We start from the raw sequence: 18,627 nt of genomic DNA, 5'->3' as shown, positions 1-18,627 counted from the left end.
TCATTAATTCACATTGCTTTTCTCATCAACTTTGCAGGAAAAAATGATGCTTTGCCTTATATAAAAAGTTGAATTATACCAATTCTCTAAACATTGTCATAATTATTTTAAAATTAAAAAATAAAATGGGTGGTACCAAAGTGATTTGTGAACAAACCTGAACGTATGAGTGACAATATATGTACTCTTTAAAGGAGCCTCTACATACAGGGATAAACAAAGGTTTTTTAAAAAATAAGGGGCAAAAAGGGGCAGAGAGAGGCATTAAAAAGTTGTATTAGGAAACTTTTGGGGATAACGGATATGTTCACTCTCATGATTGTAGTGAAGGTTCAAGGTCCGTACATAGGTCAAAACTGATCAAATTATACACTTTAAATATGTGCAGTTTATTGTTTGTCAATTATACATCAATACAACTATTTTTAATATAAAAATTAATTTCTGGAGCCTAAAAAGTAAAAGAATATTCTAAGTATTGTCTCCAAACAGTCCCACAAAGCCTGAGATGTAATACAGATGGAAGGTTAAAGGAAATAAAGTGACTGATTCACAATTTCCTTCTTAAACTGGGTACAGAACTGCAGAAATTAAGTAGTAAAAATACTAATATTCCAAAATACAGAAGAGAGGGATCTCCTTGCTGGAGTCCCTTTTCCTAATTCAGATCAACAGCATGCACTGAGGCAGGGCTGGGTGAGAAACCACAGTCAACACCATGCAGACATCCAGTCCCAGAAGTCACCCACTGGCCACACAGAGCCCACATATTATACATCACTGGCATGCTGGGTTTGGTCCTCACTGTGTTTAAAAAATATCTTTTTTAATTAGTTGCCAACCTTTAAAAATTTAGATTTTACCCCCAAATCTTTTTTACTTTTCTTGGAAGATCTGGTAAAACCCTAGGCCCATGTTTCCAACCTGGTCTCAGGCCAAGCACTCTGGTCAGCCACAGGCCCCAAGACTCAGTGTCCATTCTGTCTTGTCTCTGGCAGCTTGACCCACTTACATTACCCAACCAGGTCTTCACAGACTTTTGAGTTTGCAGTCCTTACCCTAAGGCTATAAAGATTTTCTCTGATGAATGTTTTGTTTTGTTTTGATACTATCTACAGGCTTACCCCCACATTAAAGAGAACAGCCCTTAATTAAAGGTGCAATTCTTACTCCAAAGGGTAGGGAACTCAGCAGAAAGTGGCAGCAAACAAGAAACTAGACTTAGCCATACCCATCCGTGAAGTAGAGGCCAGGCCAGAATAAAAACAAATCCTGAAAACTGGTTCTTATGGCACTAGTTTCAACAAATTCAGTGAAGAAACTTCTGACATAAAATTTGTCTCTTGGAGATCTTCCCCAGAGTCTCCCAACACACACACATACATACACACACACACACACACACACACACACACACATACATACACACACAGACCCAACTTCCTACCTTTCTGCTCCCCAACTCTGCTAGGTCACTGAAATGGTAACAGGAATCTCTATTATCCTGCTTCCAACTTAAGATAAAAGAAAAATTCTTTTTTTTTTTTTTTAACCTGGGGAAAAGGGAAAGTTCCCAAGGAATAATCACACAAATTATTACAGGACAAAAGGGGTCAGAAACCTATTCTCATTCAATGAATAAACAACCAACGTTTTAATCATTACATATCAGAAGCATTAATATTAAAGTCAGGAAGAAGACAAAGAGAGCTGTTATTACTATTAACATTTTTCTACTCAGTTCATAAATAGTAGGGAGAAATATTACAAAGAAGGCAACAAAAAACTCCTCATTTGCAGATAACCTCACTCTACCTAGAAGACACAAGAGAAATCACTGAAAAATTATGAAAATTAACAGGAGAATTCAGTAAGATGACTGAATGGTTACAAAATTAATATACAAAAATTAGCAGTTCTTTTATATGTCAATAATAATCATAGAAGAAATAAGATGAATAAAAATTCAAACACAATAGCAAACAAAATTTTTAAATACTCAGGAACAAAATTAATAAAAGATGCTAGTAAGGTCATGTTATCCTAAAGCAAGAGATGCCTTAAAAGTTTATGAACTGTCCCATCACTAGCTTAGAGAGTGGGGCTAGAATCCACCACAAGAAATTGACTCTATACCTCTGAACCCTCACATGAGCTCCCCTGTCAAAGCTTAGCTGATATACGACCCAAGAGGAATCATGGCTTCTCCTCCCAGTGACAATCTAGATCTGATCAAGGCCTGCATTTCCCTAGCCTCTAGATCTGAATCATAGGAATAAGCTCAAAACTGTTCTCATTTCTCAGATTTCATATAGGAAACAGCTAATCAGCAGAGAATCAGGATTCACCACTTTTTCACGGATCAGATAAAATGTCAAGTAGAGAAAACTTACTTATTCTCTAAGAACAGTATTTCAAGGAACTCTTAAAGAGCTTTTGGCAGAGAACCTTACCAAATGTATGTGTGGAAATAAATGAGTACATAGACCTTTTACATTTTTACTACTGAATAGAATCAAAAGAAAGAATGTTTTGGAAGTATTTATATTATTAAGAAATTCCCAGTGAATACAGTCTTCAATATTTCAGAATTTGTGATTATTTGACTATGGTTTGGTTTCTGGATTATCTTTCCACTCTCTGGACAAAAGTAGTTTCCTAAGAAAATTAATAGTGTAAGCAAATGGTTTGAAGCACCACAGAAGCATCTGTTTACATTCAGATAATTAATATGCTAACAACTCTTATTATTAAATTGAAGCAGTTCACCTAAGGACTTTTGTAGATAATACTTCATTAGCCTAATTATAATGAGTATATATAGCTGAAGTAATAAAATGGACATCTGTTTTAAAACATTCTTCAATTTAAGCCTTCTACTAAATCAAACTAGCTTTCATACATTACTTTCAATTACTGAGGTTTTCGTGGGAGGGGAACAAAAAAAAAACCCCATTGAAATAGAAAATAAAATTTTCTTACCTTTGAAGTTCTCCATTCCCAGCAATCGCCTATCTTCTGTGAATGTTTAATGAATTCTGCACAATAATGCTGGAACGTTTCTTCTCCAAAGAACTCATCTTCTTCCATACTAAATAACAACTGAAACATAAAAACTATTAGCATCAGCTGTGGAATGAATACTAAAAAGAATTCAGCTAATTCACTTATTTCTTTAAACAAACAAAAATTTGGGATGTATATTGGAAAATAACCTCAGAGCCACTCCAAAAAAAAAAGTGTTTTGTTTCCATCTTTCTCACCCTATCCCCCTTTTTTAATCAGGAAGAAAATGTGATCAACATGAAAACCCAGGGACTTCCCTGGTGGCACAGGGGTTGGGAATCCGCCTGCCAATGCAGGGGACACGGGTTCAAGCCCTGGTCCGGGAGGATCCCACATGCAGCAGACCAACTAAGCCTGTGCACCACAACTACTGAGCCTGTGATCTAGAGCCCGCACTACTGAAGCCCACGTGCCTAGAGCCCGTGCTCCGCAACAAGAGAAGCCACCGCAATGAGAAGCCCACGCACTGCAACGAAGAGTAGCCCCTGCTCACGCAACTAGAGAAAGCCCGTGCACAGCAACGAAGACCCAATGTATCCAAAAATAAATAAATAAATAAATTTATTTTTTTTTAAAAAAAAAAACATGAAAACCCAAAACCTAGCTTTGTATTGATAACAAATACGTATCTATGGTTCAAAAAGTTTAGTTTGTCCATAAATTAACTTTCAAGTGTTCATTATCTCACTTCTTCTAAGCTAATGCTTCCAAACAACCTCCTCACGCTTCCTTCTCTATCTCCTACCTTAGCTCTTATATAGGCAGCATCACAGTGATTAGTGGAGCTGGGCTGTTCTTCACACCTTATATTAGAGTTCAACTCACTAACAAAAGATGTTCTAAAGCCTGAAAGTATTTGTTTTGCAAGGTGTAAGGTGATGATCACCTAATTAATTACCTACTTTATTGAGTTTACAAGTGTGCCAAAATCAAGGATTACCCACATATTTGTTATATAAATCTATCTAAAACATGAAACATTGTTTATAGAAAGAAAATTTTAGAGCAGCTGGAAGGAAACTCAGATTATATAGTTCAAGTCTCTTGATGAGAAAAGTTGGACCAAGTGAATTCCCACATTCTCCTCATTAGTGATAAGCATCATCAGGACAATTAGCACTTGTTAACTGCTTACTATGTCAGGTGCTTATGCTAGACACTTCACATTCCCATTTAATCCTCACAAAACCCAAAGGCTGCTGTTACCCTCATTCCTCAAATGAAAAAGAGTAAGTAATCTGCTCAAGAATACAAATGAGGAAAAGTTCAAACCCCAGTTTGGCTCCAGGGCCAATGATCTGTCTATACTAGCTGATTCTCAGTCCAGTGTTCTTTCTGAATATTCAAATTTAGTATGACCTACATAAGAATTTGTTCACTCATCCAACAAATACATATTGTATGTAAGTAGTAGGCACTGTGCATAGGTAAAGGTTAGATACACAAAAATGAAAAAGTGTATAGTTCTTGCCTTGTAAGAACTTATCTTGAATGAAGCATTGTAGGATGTTGAGCAGCATTCCTGGTCTCTATCCACTGGGATGCCAGTAGCGTCCCTTTCCCCAGTTGTGACAACCAAAAATGTCTCCAGACATTGCCAAAGGTTACCTGGGGGACAGTCACTCTACAGCTGCTTACTTCTCTGTCCTTCGTGGTTGCAGAAGCGTTTACCCACCTGGCAAACTCATACACATTCTACAGGTGTCCCTCCAGGATGCTTCCATCAAGATGTACATTGTTTCCCCCACTAGACCATGAACATCTTGAGGACAAGATTCGAGTCTAATTCATCTTGGTACCCCCAGCACCCAGCTTAGTGCCTGGCTCTAGACTGAACCTGATAAACATTTGTTGGATGAATGAATAAGTAAATGAAGTATGAACTGTAAAAAAAAAAGAACTTATCTTGCAATGAAGGGAGATAACCAGTAACAATAATTACAGCAGAAACTCTCTTATAAGACCAACCTCCATTCAACTTGCCAGATTAACTGACACAGCATCTATTCCCTCTGTAAAACAATGACTGATGTCTACAGCATGCTTTTTATGAAGCATCTCTGCTCCTATCAGTTGAGTGTACTTTCACAAACCATATTCATGTATCATAAATACATACTTTAATTAAATGCAACACAAACCAAACCAATAAAATGTAAGTAAAAAAGAAACACAACTGTTATTTCTAAGACGTAGACTTTATAAAGACTTGGAAAGACTACAAAGGTAAGTCTTCATAAGAAAAAACAAACTACTATTGAACTAGTTATAGACAATACAACTGAAAAGACTGGCTGAGGGGGAAAAAATCATACAAATCAAGGATTATGCACTCAGATTGCGGCACAAGTGGCTTGAGTTCTTTCTTTTAAACCAAAACTAGAAATTTACAGGATGCATTCCAGGTTCAGTATAATTAAGAATGAACAATGAATTCCAATCAAGTACCCATACTCAAAGAAAATGCCTTGGTCATACATGAGAAAATTCGCAAATGAATGTTTATATGTTTTAAGTTGAAATAAAATGTTTTAAGTACAAATGTATTTTTTTAACTCTAGCTTTAGTCAGATTTCTCAATTAACAGCTCAATTCTTAATTCTGACAGCAATGCAAAAGAGGACTTCGAGTTAAAGTATATACAATGGAGTGATGCACAGATTATGGTAGGCACAAGAAGAGTTCCTTACAAAGAGGGGATGGTGTGGGAAAGTGTCTGGGGTGAGGGTGGAGATGAACCTTTAAGGTTAAGTAGGAGTTTTTGCAGGGCAAATTGTCAGTGAGTGAAGCACAAGGGTTAGAATAGTGGTCCAAGCGGGGAGGACAGTGTGAACCAAGGTAAGTAAGGGTGTACAGAACCGCAAGTTTGATGTCACCAACATGATAAAGAGAGTATAGTAAGACAGAGATAGTCAAATCCCATGCAAGTTAAATCTGTCTGCCCTCACTAGTGGAGGAGAAATGGATGGGAAGGGCCTCAAAGATACCAGATAGAATAGTGATGAACTTCCTGAAAGGTCACTTGTGTGCCATGCCAGAGTTTGGACTGTCTCCACAGGAAACAGAGAATCAGACGTTGGAGCTGAAAAGGTCAGAATAGTAAATCATCAGTGGTTCTGTGGAAGATGGATCTGAAGGGTACAGCCTGAGGGCAGGGAGGAGAGTTAGAAGCTGTTGCTGGATGAGAGGTCATGAGGATCTAAAGCCAGGCAATGAAATGGAAATGAAATGGAAAGAATATGCATCTTAAGTTATGGAGGCAAGCTAAAATGAACTTAAGAGATTTGCAAGTCATCTGTTTAAAAGAGACAAATGAAACCATGAGGGTGAATACTGCCCAGCTGGAATGCATACAGCAAATTCTTAATAAGCCTTCTGGTGGGTCATGAAATTTTACACTAAATTTTGTATGTATATGCCTATCTATATTTTGGAAAGGAAAGATTCTATAATTTTCAACAGATTGTTTGAGGGGTCTTAACCAGAAAGTTAGGAACCTCTGTGCATAGTGAGAAGAGCAGTGGGTTGAGGAAGAAACCTTCAGAGCAGCAACATTTAAGGGACCTACTGAGGAAGAGGAATGAACAAAAGAGCTAGAGAATGAGTCAGGCATTAGGAGATCCTAGCAAGAGCAGTGCCACAGAGCCCAGGGAGTAGAGAATAGCTAACAAAGAACCAACAATGTCAAAAGAAAAAGAGAGGTCCATTAAGAAAAGGACTGAAAACATCCATGGAGCTTGAAAATGAAGCCGTCATTGATGCCTTAGTGAGCAGTTTCAGGAATGGTGGAGAGAGAAGCCAGATTGTGGTGGGCTGAGGAGAAAACTACAAGTGAGGAAATAAGTAAAAACTTTGTAGACTACTTTTCAAAAAATTTGATTGAAAAGTGATACAAATTGGTAACAGAAGCAGCACATAGGCTTAAGGGAGGATACTGTTTTTCCTAAGAAAGGGAGATATGAATATATGTTTAAGCTGAGCAAAGGGGGTTGGAGAGAGGTAAAAGTTGAAAATACCAAAGAGAGAAAGTGACTGATGAAGCAATATCCTAAAGGGGCTAGGAGGAGATGTGGTCATCAGCACAGGATGGATTTGAACAACACAATTAACACCTTGTCCCTTGCAATCAGAGAAAAGGCATTTGAGGATGAACATAAAAATTAGAGAAGTTTTTCAATGGCACCCCAAATTAAGGAAGACAAAGTCTGATGATCACAAGATTTTCAGATGCAGGGGTAGAGGATAATGATAAAAGCAGAGTGTTTGAGAAAGCGAGTATAGATTAGGAATTGATGGTGAAGAAGAAGAGAGGACAACATTTTAAGATGAGCAGGTACAAGTGAAGGCCCAGCACAGGTTGCGAGCCTGAATTTGTAGTGCAACACTCTGTGAGGTATTGTGGTTGCCTTCGGCAGTCCTCAGCTCCTGAAGTGTCAGAACAAGCAGAGAGGGCTGCAATGAATATGCATGCAAGTTGAGGTTTTTTGCTGGGTTGAGTCAGTGGAAGGATAAGGATGAAAGAGGAAACAGAATATGCTAGTGAGAACAGCTCAGTGGTCCAGATTATGTAGAAAAAGAAAAGATGCCAAGAGAAGGTTAAAGGGGCTGGGAAAATATGGCAGTATCAAGAAATACTGCATATGAAAGAGGGTAAAGGACAACTGCAGTGAAAGGAGGGAAATGGAAGATGGGAAGACTATGAGATTTAGAAATTGAGAAGGTCTCAGCTGTGGCCATGGAAATAAGTATATAAGGTAGCTTGGAGATGGAGGTCACTGGAGCTCAGGAGGTTTAAACAACTATAAGACGTGTAATGTTTACTGTCTTCCACATGGACACTGAAGTCATTTAGGATTATTCTGAGAGCTACTGGGAATGGAGAGCTCTTTAAAAAATATGTAAGTTAAACTAGGAGATTTAGAAATGACAAGGGGCAAACGGTAGAAGACAATAGAGCACAGAGGTGGTAAGTAATATGTGGTATATAATGCCAAGTCCATCAAGAATAATCACTAAAAACCAATACCTGTGTTCATGATAGCCAAACACAGCCTTGGATTCCTTCTCAAGATGACCCTCAAGGCAGCAACTACCAGTGATTAGGGACAGACAGCATGTGAGAAAAAAGTCTACCTTGCCATACCTGGTAGAGCTGAATTTCATGAGCCTCAGAGGAGCAGGAATATTTACATGAGGCTGGAGAAGCAGTAACCTAAAGTTGGCTCTTCAGAAGTGGGGTTACCAGAAATCTCAGTACACTGAGCTTTGTAGAGTGGAGGAAAAAGCCTCCATTCAAAGAGTTTTTGGGTTTTGTTTGTTTGTTTGTTTGTTTTTTAAGTCAAGTTTCCTTTAAAACGAGTTAGTGGAAGCACTAACCTGTGCAGATGTTAACATCATGTAAGATACGTGTAGAAACATCCACACTACATCCACTCACCACTCCCACCCTGGAGATTCACAATGCACATTTATATGGGGAAACTATTAACTCAGGGTTTCCCAACTCTTTTGACCACAAAATTCTTTTTCCTGGGAACACTTTTTAACATCTTACTCCACAGAATGTAGTAAAGGAAATAATGAATTAAGGGTTTAGACAAGTTTTTTTTGCTGTGGATGTGTGATCCTGAGATCACAATGGAGAGGAACAGGGGAACAGTGGGAGAACAAGTTTGGGAAGAGAAAGCACCAAGTACAAGAACCAAGTACAGAAGAGTCGATAAACTCTAGGGGCTTCTACAAAGGCAGTCAAATGTTTCAAGGTGTAAGTGAGATCTCCAGTTTACACAAAGAATTCTGGGTAACAAGGTGCTTCAGTGCAGATACAAGTTGAGAAAGTGACATCTAAGAAGTCTGTAAAAGGAAGAACAGAAGCTAACAGCAAAAGGAGGAGGTAAAGGGAAAAGACTGTGCAAAAGCCTAAGAATGTAAGAGAAGGTCTAGTAATTGAAGAACTCTTGTCTGACTGAAATACAGAGGTAGAGGAAGGGTACTGAGAAAACCACAGTTGATGAAGACAAAACAGCCTTGTAGCCTGAGGGCTCTAAAGGGTTTTGAAATGGTAGTAAACTGAGCAGATTTGCATTCTGGTTTCCAAAAGGGACTACAGATCTAACCAGACTGAAGACCCCTTAAAAGGTCCTTACAATCATTTAGGAGAGACGAAATAATGCTAAACAGAGCCAAAGATTGGCAGTAGGGTAGAAGAGAGACGGATTCAAAAGATATTTTGATAGTGTAGTATACTCATCACAACAACTGGCTGACCTTGGTATGTAAGGGATTGAAGGGAGAAAAGGTTCAAGAAAGAGTCCTAGCTCTTGGCCTTAAGTGGTGGTCTACTGACTGAAACAGATCCCTCTAGGAAAAGCAGGTCTGGGGAGTGAGATGGGTTTAATGTAGCGCTACGGAGTTTGAGTTTGAAATACCTATGGAATACCCAGCAAAGAGATCTAGCAGGGATTTTGAGATGGATCTGGAACTCAAGAGGAAAGAGAAATCTGAGCTAGAAATATTGATTCTAAATCAGCATTTCATAGATAACAGAACACATTTGATCACTCAGGGAGAGGATAGAGAACGAGAATAGGAAGACCAAAACAAAGTGGTTAGAGAAATCATTTTTCCGACTATATGATGACTGTGACATATACTGAGAGATACTAAATCAAAGAAAAATTGAATTTAATTCATAAAGAATACTAATACATTTTGGAACATTCTATAAATTCCAAACAAACCCTCACTTAATAATAAAATTGAACTAAGTGAAAACACTCCATTCCCTAAGCCCTCCAGTTACTTGAGGTTTACTGAACTCTTCAAAATGTTAGTCGAAACATAAAATTTCACTCAATAGCCATAGTTTATCTAATTAACAGCACTGTGCCACTAGCAAGATGACTGAACATCAAAGCACTAATTAATATTTGGTTGAATACTTTTAAAATTATCTAAGGACCGGGCTTTGCTGAAGGATGTTACATACAATAATAAAAACACTTATGGCTTGATTACAAAATTAGGAATTATACTATATTAAAATGATATCCATCTCAATTCAAATCATCATAATATGGTATAATGAAATATCACTGAGTAATTATTGCCTCTTTGCTCAAGTTAGAATATTTCAACTCATTAAAAAGGAAAATATAATTCAATTAACATTTTTATATGTACTTTTCAAGTTGTAATACTCTGGTCCTTTACCAAGTTCCTAGACTAGTAGAGACAGAAATTAGAATCTTAAGAACTTTCTATTAAGAGATGGCTGAAATTATGGTCAAAAATGGAAATAACCACAACTGCAGCTTATTAAGCAATAATGGCAAGAATAATCCTTATTTTGCACATGGAAAACCTGAGACATGTGAACTGCCTATGTTTCCAGACTTAAGCTATCTTCAGACCAGAGGTGACAACAGAACACAGATGAACTCACAGTAAAAGACTACTTCCAATTCTCATCTTATCCTAAACAATGAACCTCTCATCTCTTATAAGGAAAAGTCAGAAATGAGTCAGAGCTCTTTCATGTCATAAGGTGTAAGCTGTTAATACATCTATTTTGCTTGAGTTTTCACCCTTGCTGAACAGCTGTTTGTTTGTTTGTTTTTAAGCTCAAACAATCAAAACCTTATTTTAAGTGCTCCAACAGAGGCTAAAGATTGGAAAGGTAGAATAATTTTTTTTCCTCACCAAGTGAAAGAAGTCTTTCTAAACTATAGGTTAGCCCTAAAGTAGACAGTGTGAAGAAGCTTATTCTGCTGCTATTAAATATCTTTTCAGAAACGCGGCCCCAACGAATTCTAACACTGTGTATATAATCATTGTTCAAATGATCCTTCTTAATTTTAAAAACAATTTTTTTCACTACAGCTCTCCACATTTTTTTATAGGATTTTTAATCTAATGTGTGGGGAACTGATTCTTTGTTTTTGTTTGTTTTGTGCTTTTGGTCAGAGACATTTCTTTTGATGAATCTATAAATCAATATATATTAGAGTCATAACAAGACTAAAACACTTTAAGACATATAACTAAATTTCCCCAGAACTTAGATCATTTACAAAAATGTGATTATCACAGAACATATTGTACTATGCATACCTTTAAACATTAAAGATCTTTTTTTTTTTTTTGCGGTACGCGGGCCTCTCACTGTTGTGGCCCCTCCCGTTGCGGAGCACAGGCTCCGGACGCGCAGGCTCAGCGGCCATGGCTCATGGGCCCAGCCACTACGTGGCATGTGGGATCTTCCCGGACCGGGGCACGAACTCGTGTCCCCTGCATCGGCAGGCGGACTCTCAACCACTGCGCCACCAGGGAAGCCCTAAAGATCATTTTTAACTAATAAAAGTAGGCAACTTCCTTGCCTACTTGTACTTGTCCCTCCCTGCAGCAATTCTGCATTTTAACTTTAGATTTAGACTCTTTCCTAAAAAAACATGCAATTACTAGCAAGGGAAGTGAATTCAACCTATTATCTTTATGAGAACTTGGCTTGCATTAATTTAGATTAGTTAATCACTTACCTAGCAGGATCCTCGGGCAATGGTCCTCAAATTTTAGAGAGTAAAGAAGCACCCAGGGTACAAATTTTAATGTGGAATCCTAGGCTCAGACCAGAAACTACCTGATTCTGAAGGGCCCAAAATAAGCATTTGTAATTAGCACCAGAGATACTTTTGAGGAGGATTCATGCTAGAACACTGAGACAAAAGATAGATCATTTTAATAGGGGTATTAATGGGCCTGGATTTCAAGGCATTTGGCAGCCTGGGCAGGGCACAGCAGGTGTGACCCCAGTAATCCAATAAATAGCACAGGAAGCAGCAAAAGAAAGGAAGCTGGTTCAGGCTTGGCAGCAGTTGGCCAGCAGGCTCAGCACTCCTTCCTTGCCTTCCCACTGAAACACACATCTGAAATCAAACTTTAAACAGGATACAACATTGTACCTAAACTAGAATTGAGGGATGTGGGGTAGCTTTATTGGTAGCTGATGCTTGCTATGGCCTCTGCAGCAAAAGGTCCAGTTAGGAAGAGGGTAAGAAGGCATCTCACTCTCAATTCTGTATTTCCTTCAGAAAAAAAGAGGCTGCAGTGGCCCCACAGCTTGGGGCTGAGGACAGAGTTCATGAGACCGTTTCCTTTCCTCAACCCCCACCATCTTCCAAGAGTTTAGGGAACATCTCCTTCAGTGGGACTTTATGCCATGGCATGCTGGAGCTGGATTATATCAAAGAGTCAATCAATAGTTAAGTTTTCAGGAATTTGGGGAGCCAGTTGACATCATGTTGACAGCCTGAAATTGACCACAGTGGGAATATTTACACCAGAGAAATTGGCAAATGCCACAACTGGCTTCTAATACCCATTAGTAATTCTCTTTGAAGAACATTCTTTACCAATGATATAATGTTCATGGCCAGAAGTGGAAGGTGTCAGCAATAGGTAGCTGCGGCAACAGTATGAGCCCTCAGAAGAATACGGTCTCACCACTAAACTCAAAAAACTATAAACCAGGCTTCCTGGTGGCGCAGTGGTTAAGAATCTGCCTGCCAACGCAGGGGACAAGGGTTCGAGCCCTGGTCCAGGAAGATCCTACATGACGTGGAGCAACTAAACCCGTGCACCACAACTACTGAGCCTGCGCTCTAAAGCCCACAAGCCACAACTACTGAAGCACATGTGCCACAACTACTGAAGCCTGCGCACCTAGAGCCCATGCTCTGCAACGAGAAGCCACAGCAATGAGAAGCCCGCACACTGCAACAAAGAGTAGCCCCCACTCACTGCAACTAGAGAAAGCCCACATGCAGCAACAAAGACCCAAAACAGCCAAAAAAAAATAAAAATAAAATAAATTTATTAAAAAAAAAACTATAAACCACTTCAAATTACAGAAAAATACTCCCCTCATTAGAGACATAGGACTGAAAGATTAGACAATAGGAAAATAAGACCTCTCCTGAGTACAGAAAGATCTATCCTTCATAAATTGGGTTGTATCTATCAACATGCTCTCCAACCTAACACTGAGAAGAAGAGTCCCCAGCATCTAAGTGTAGTGAGGAGGATGAAGGTAGCTTACTCACTCTGACAAGAATGAGCAACAACATCCCTACACAAGTCCCTCTTCTGTCAAGGTAAGAAAACCAAAAACCTCAATAATAGCACAGGGCCAAGATGAAGCTTGTGCACCATAAGAAAGAGGAGCACTGCCATAAAGAGGAAGAGAGAAAGCTTGCTCCTATAATGGGCTTACACTGGGAATCAGGAGAAAAACTTAGAAATTATCTAATTTACCAACTGAAAAAGAAAAAGGAAAAATAAAAACGCAGCCACTGAAAGCAAGAGATAAGAAGGAAAAAGACAGCTAAGGTTAAAAAGGAAACTGAAGAAGAAAAAACTGGAAGGGAATTCAAACAAATAATATTGGGTTGGCCAAAAGGTTCGTTCGGGTTTTTCCATAAGATGTTATGCAAAAACCGGAACGAACTTGGGCCAACCCAATATTAGACAAACTCTATATAAGAGGCAAAAGAGAGAAGTACAGAAGCTGGAAAAGAATCTCATTAACATTTTAGCATATACACGTGAGGTGATCTCCAAACACAGAAGGAAAAGAACCAAGATGAAAACAATGCATACTGATTGATAGAAAGGACAAAGAACACAGATCCAACCTACAAATAACTGGCATTTCTGAATTGAAATCATAAGCAAACATACCATTGAAAAATTTTTCCTGATCTGGGTAAAAGAAAGATTAAAGAGATTTACTTCTATAAATTGAATGGACTCAGTATGTTTGAGGAAACTGCTAGAAGGAAACCTGTGCCTACAGGTAGTCTATGGAATATCTTTATTTAAAGAACAAAAAGGAAAACAAAAATGCAGGCAGAAAAAAACAGTTTATCTACAAAGGAACAAAAATCAGTGTAGCCTCAGCCATCTCTTCCACAGCAAGGAAAATCGGAAGATGATAGAGCAATGTCTAAACTGCTGAGGACCTGTGACTTATAATTTTATATCTTAGCACCTATAACAGAGTTAAGCACATGGTAAATATTAAGTAAAAATTGTAAGGAACAAAAGGAAAATTCAAAATTTTAAATGAATTTATTTTACATATCTCTACCTCTTTACAGCACCTTTCTTCAACTAAACTTTTAAGCCTATTCATCAATTGGATCTTTTCCCATTCAAACAACAGATTTATATGACATCTAATCTTTCTGATACCGGTGTCATTACTTTTATAAGAAGATTATCATTTTTTTACATAAACCAAGACTTCTCTGCATGCACATGAGAGAAATTGTTCCTCCGACAGTGATGATTTGAACTGATCCATCAGCTCAAACTCTTTTGCTGCCTTTGAACAGTGGGACTTGTAGAACTAACTCTAGTCAGCACATATGCTCATTAGACCAGAACCAGGAACTAAAGGCTTATGACCTTGGCCAAAGATATTCAACAAATAAGAAGGTACAAAAAGATCAACATTGTATCAGAGGTTATGGACTCAGTGCTGGTCTAAATAGTCTGAATATATGATAGAGCAATGTGTTTTTAAAATATATTACCAAGTATCATTATTTTTTGGAAAAAAAAAGCTCTTGGACTTTTTTGTAACGGAAGAGACAGTCCCTTTAAATTTTTCTTCTTGCAAAGTCTCCATTAAAGGCTAGATTAATGTGCCTTCTTATTTCCGCAAGCTTTTCATTCATTCACTCAGCACCTACAATATCCTAGCACTTGCTATGTGTGTGTCCTCAGAGGAAGAAGTGTCAATTTTTTTCTGGGAAAATCAGAGAAGACTCCAAAAAAACAGGGAGTCTGGAAAACGCAGAATTGAATTTTGAAATTTGAATAAGGGCCTACCAAGTGGAGACAAAAGCATGTCAAAAAGATGGAAGTGCTCCAGCAAGACAGGGCCTGAAAAGAATATGCTAGGTTAAAAGGGAAAAAAAAAAAGGCAGTAGTTGAAGCATAGGTTGTATAAAGTATGGGCAGATAAGGTCCAATGGTTCCCAACATCAGGAGGAACCACTCTTGAAGGGGTTGTTTGGAAATGAGTAGGATCACACTGGGTTGTCACAAAGGGTGGGTGGAGGTTGTAGTCTGCTATTGCCATTTAGTGCTCAGGGACCAAGTATGATAAGCATCCTGCAATGTATGGAACAATTCCATAAAAATGGCAGTTGAGCCCCCTTTGAGAAAAAATGAGAAGTAGGCTTAACAAGGTTGGAGAACTTAACCCTAGGGTTTCTTAGTATGACTTTGCATGCATATCTTTGAAATCTGTGATCACAATGTGCATTTCACTCACTAAATACTTCCAAGGAAGCTATGTTTTTCCTCAGCAAGTGATATGTTTCCTTCTTTCCTCTGACCATCATGAAACTCATAACTCAGTCTGTATCCCACCACTAACAATTATACAAATGGTCACAGTATATATTTGAGTATAATGCACCCCAACCTCACCTTTCTATTCAAGCTTCATATTTTCATGACTGATTTACCTTTATTTTGTATGTTTTTATATTATATATAGTTTATAATCTACTGTAAGTACTTTTAGAGCAAAATAGGGTATACATTTTAAAATATAAGCAACAGAAGTAAAATGGAAAACAGAAAATAGAAAACTAGATAGTAAGATAGGGAAAAAATATATCGAGCCCCCAGAATCATCCTGGGAGAACTTTAAGAGACTTTTTAAAAAGATTATATGATCTTTGCCCTCAACAGATCAAATTTATAAGAAAAGATTCAAACTGAAAAGAACATTAGACAATAAAAGACAGTAAAAATTAGTGATAAATTGTACAACCGCTGTCTAAAGAATTACTATGGATTAAATAATCATTACAATAGCATGTATTCAGCTCTTACTATGTACCAAAACTATAGTAACTTGTTAAATCCTCACAGCAACCCTATGAGGTAGTCACTGTGATTTTCGCCATTTTACAGATGAGGAAATTGGGACAGAGAGGTTAAGCAATTTGTCCAAGGTAACAGCTGTTAAATGTGGCAGTTTGACCTAAGGCAGTCAGTCTGGAACCAGAGCCTCTGCTCTAGAAGAGTTACATTTCAGATAATCCTAGAAGTATAAAAGGATACTGAAAGGCAGAGATGCTACAAAAAATGATGAAGAGTGGGGGCAGTCAGTGAATCTAGGAACAGGTTGAAATGAGGCAGAGTAGACAGGTAAAGAGCCTAAATAGAGAGTGTTAGGAATATTAAGGAATATAGGAATACTGGGGGTGGGAAGGGGGAGTGGAGCAGTTTCTAAATCACCTTAAAACTCTAAAGAGATTCTATTTAAAACAGAGGACAACAGGAAACTATTGTAAGTTCTTGAACTCAGAAAAGATGATTAAAAAGTTTTTCTCGAAAAGCTATTACATGACAGTGATATGAAATAACCCTAACTTCAAAGCTAAATTCATATTAGTAAATACTCTTTCTGGGTCCTATAAACCTACAAGTTCAATAAGGCCTGGGGTGCCAGGTACATTAGAGGAGCCTCTGGGTCTACATCGTTTTCAGCTGCCTCTCCCTAATCTGGATGCTTTTACATAGGGTTTCTTCTCTGTTTCCCTATTTTCCAGTTGTTTTATACGCAGCTGCACTTGGCCTCTGAAGACATTTGTTAATCACCAAATAATCTCTAGGGCATTCTGTTGTTATGGTTCCCTGAGCATGTTTATGTTTCAAACACTGCCTCTAGGGTCCCAAACGGTCTCTAGGCTTCAAAGATATTAATAACCAAATCAAGCCCAGTCTTAAGGAAACTACTTAGATAAACTTTACCCTACTTGTTTTTCCTAAGGGGTTGCTTATCATTCTCAGAAACTTAAAAGCATAATCTTGTAACATTCTATTGTATATCCAATGAATCCAGTTTAGAACCAGTGAAAAGACTGTTTCCACTAGTTTCAAGTAAAATATCAATTTTTAAACCTTGTAATTGCAAAACTTTAATTTGACTTTCTCAATACTCAACTTTTTTTTTTTTGGCCAAGTTTTCATTTTGTAAATGTCCCCTCTTGTCCATATTTGACCCTTCAGAAGCAAGGAGGATTCTATGCAGGATTCTAATAATGTAATTGAACACTACATAGGGCCTATGCCTTCCACTTCTGAAAAGTATAAACTAAGCTTTTGCCACTTAAGAGTGAGGCCACTGTCGAAGTGTCATTTTTGAAACGTTATAAACATGATTCATACAAAGTGAGCCTCTGGCAAAGATTTACTGAACTCATAATGAAGGAGCAAGCTCAACGGTAAAAATTATAAAAATCTTGGAAATAGGGCAATAAAACTATAATCATCAGTAGTATTTTTTTCTCCCAGTCAGAAATAATTTGCTCCATTAGACAAAAAAAAAAGTAACTGCAAAGCTTGGGCCCTAATCGATACTATGTCAAACAAAAGTATAGTCCCCTAGATAATTAATTGATTCGCAGGTGGGCCTATTAGACAAGGCTCTATTTTGACTTTGAAAAGACATGTAGCTATCCTTTCGCCTTGTCAGAGATGTTTATAATTTCTACCATCATAAAAGTTTGTTTCTACAAATCAGTTAACTATTCCTTTATCCCACCCACCCCCCATTCGTGATTTCAAATGCTGAGTAGATACGTTATTTGGAAGAAAATCTCCTAATTCTTGATGATTAGAAACTCCTTCAAGTTAAGTGGCACTTAACCACTGGAATCACCAGTAATTTCATATCCTCTGTTTCAAGGTTACGAGGCAAAGAATTTCTGTCTCGGTACAGGCTTTAAACACAGGTCTGTAACTACCTAAATCGAGGGTGAGGTCTCCATGGTGGCCCAGGAGTGCGATCCACACCCGCCAGCGGCTCCAGCGCGACCCGGCCTGCATTTCACCGGCGGGAGCCCCGCTTCCCCAGCCTTTTGTTCGGGGCTGGGCTGTTTCCCGCCCACCCGCGCCCGCCCTTCCTCTCTACCCCGGCAGTTGGGTGAGGACCGTGCGGGAAACAGAGCCGGAAAGAAACGGCCGGCAAAGGTTGTGGGAATACTCACCCGGCTCCGCTCGGCCCCTGACCCTGCCGCCCAGCCCAGAGTGGGCGGGGCGACGGGGTGGGGGGAAGGGGAGCCGGGGAGAGGGAGCCTTCACCCTGCGAGGTACCGCCGAGCCAGCGGTAGCAGGGAGGGGAGCAACGGGCCCCCGGGGGCCAAGAGGGCGGTGGCACAGGAGCAGAGCCAGCCAGCAGAGACGCCCACTAGTTAGACCGCTCTCTACACCTCCCTCAGCCTCCGTCGCCAGAGGCGACCCAGTCAGAGCATGCGCACTGGACCTCCCGCACACCCTAGGACTAGGCTCGCGCGGGCGGCTGACGTCGTGGGCCTCGTGCGTGGGGCGGAGGCCGGAAGGCGTGACCTCCCTGCAGTTTGCTACGGCGGCCGCCGAGGCCCCGCCCCGCACTTCAACGGCCTAAAGAGCCGAAGTGCGGCTGTTTCCTCAGCGCATTACAAAGGCGGCGCATTGAGGGAGAGGGGGGGTTGCCAGCGG

The 18,627-nt window shown here is 39.1% G+C and overlaps 1 protein-coding gene across 4 annotated transcripts in view; it reads right to left on the bottom strand.

Annotated features, from left to right (window-relative positions):
• The window catches only part of ATG10 (autophagy related 10), a 224,620-nt gene extending 206,209 nt beyond the window's left edge, over positions 1-18,411 (bottom strand). Inside the window, exons 1-2 of one of the 4 annotated variants that reach the window (XM_030846998.2) lie at positions 17,895-18,411; positions 2,983-3,102 (exon numbers count right to left, since the gene is read on the bottom strand). In XM_030846998.2, coding sequence (XP_030702858.2) covers positions 2,983-3,090 — 108 coding nt within the window. In that variant the 5' untranslated portion in view covers positions 3,091-3,102; positions 17,895-18,411. The remainder of the gene's footprint in view (positions 1-2,982; positions 3,103-17,894) is intronic. The other 3 variants (XM_060295973.1, XM_030847007.2, XM_060295974.1) reach the window with 3 other exon arrangements.
• Positions 18,412-18,627: the final 216 nt, after the last annotated feature.

Source organism: Globicephala melas, chromosome 3 (genome assembly GCF_963455315.2).
Source record: "Globicephala melas chromosome 3, mGloMel1.2, whole genome shotgun sequence".
Taxonomy (NCBI): Eukaryota; Metazoa; Chordata; class Mammalia; order Artiodactyla; family Delphinidae; genus Globicephala; species Globicephala melas.
Note: the sequence above shows the minus strand (reverse complement) of the source record. Positions and strands in the feature narration are given on the sequence as shown.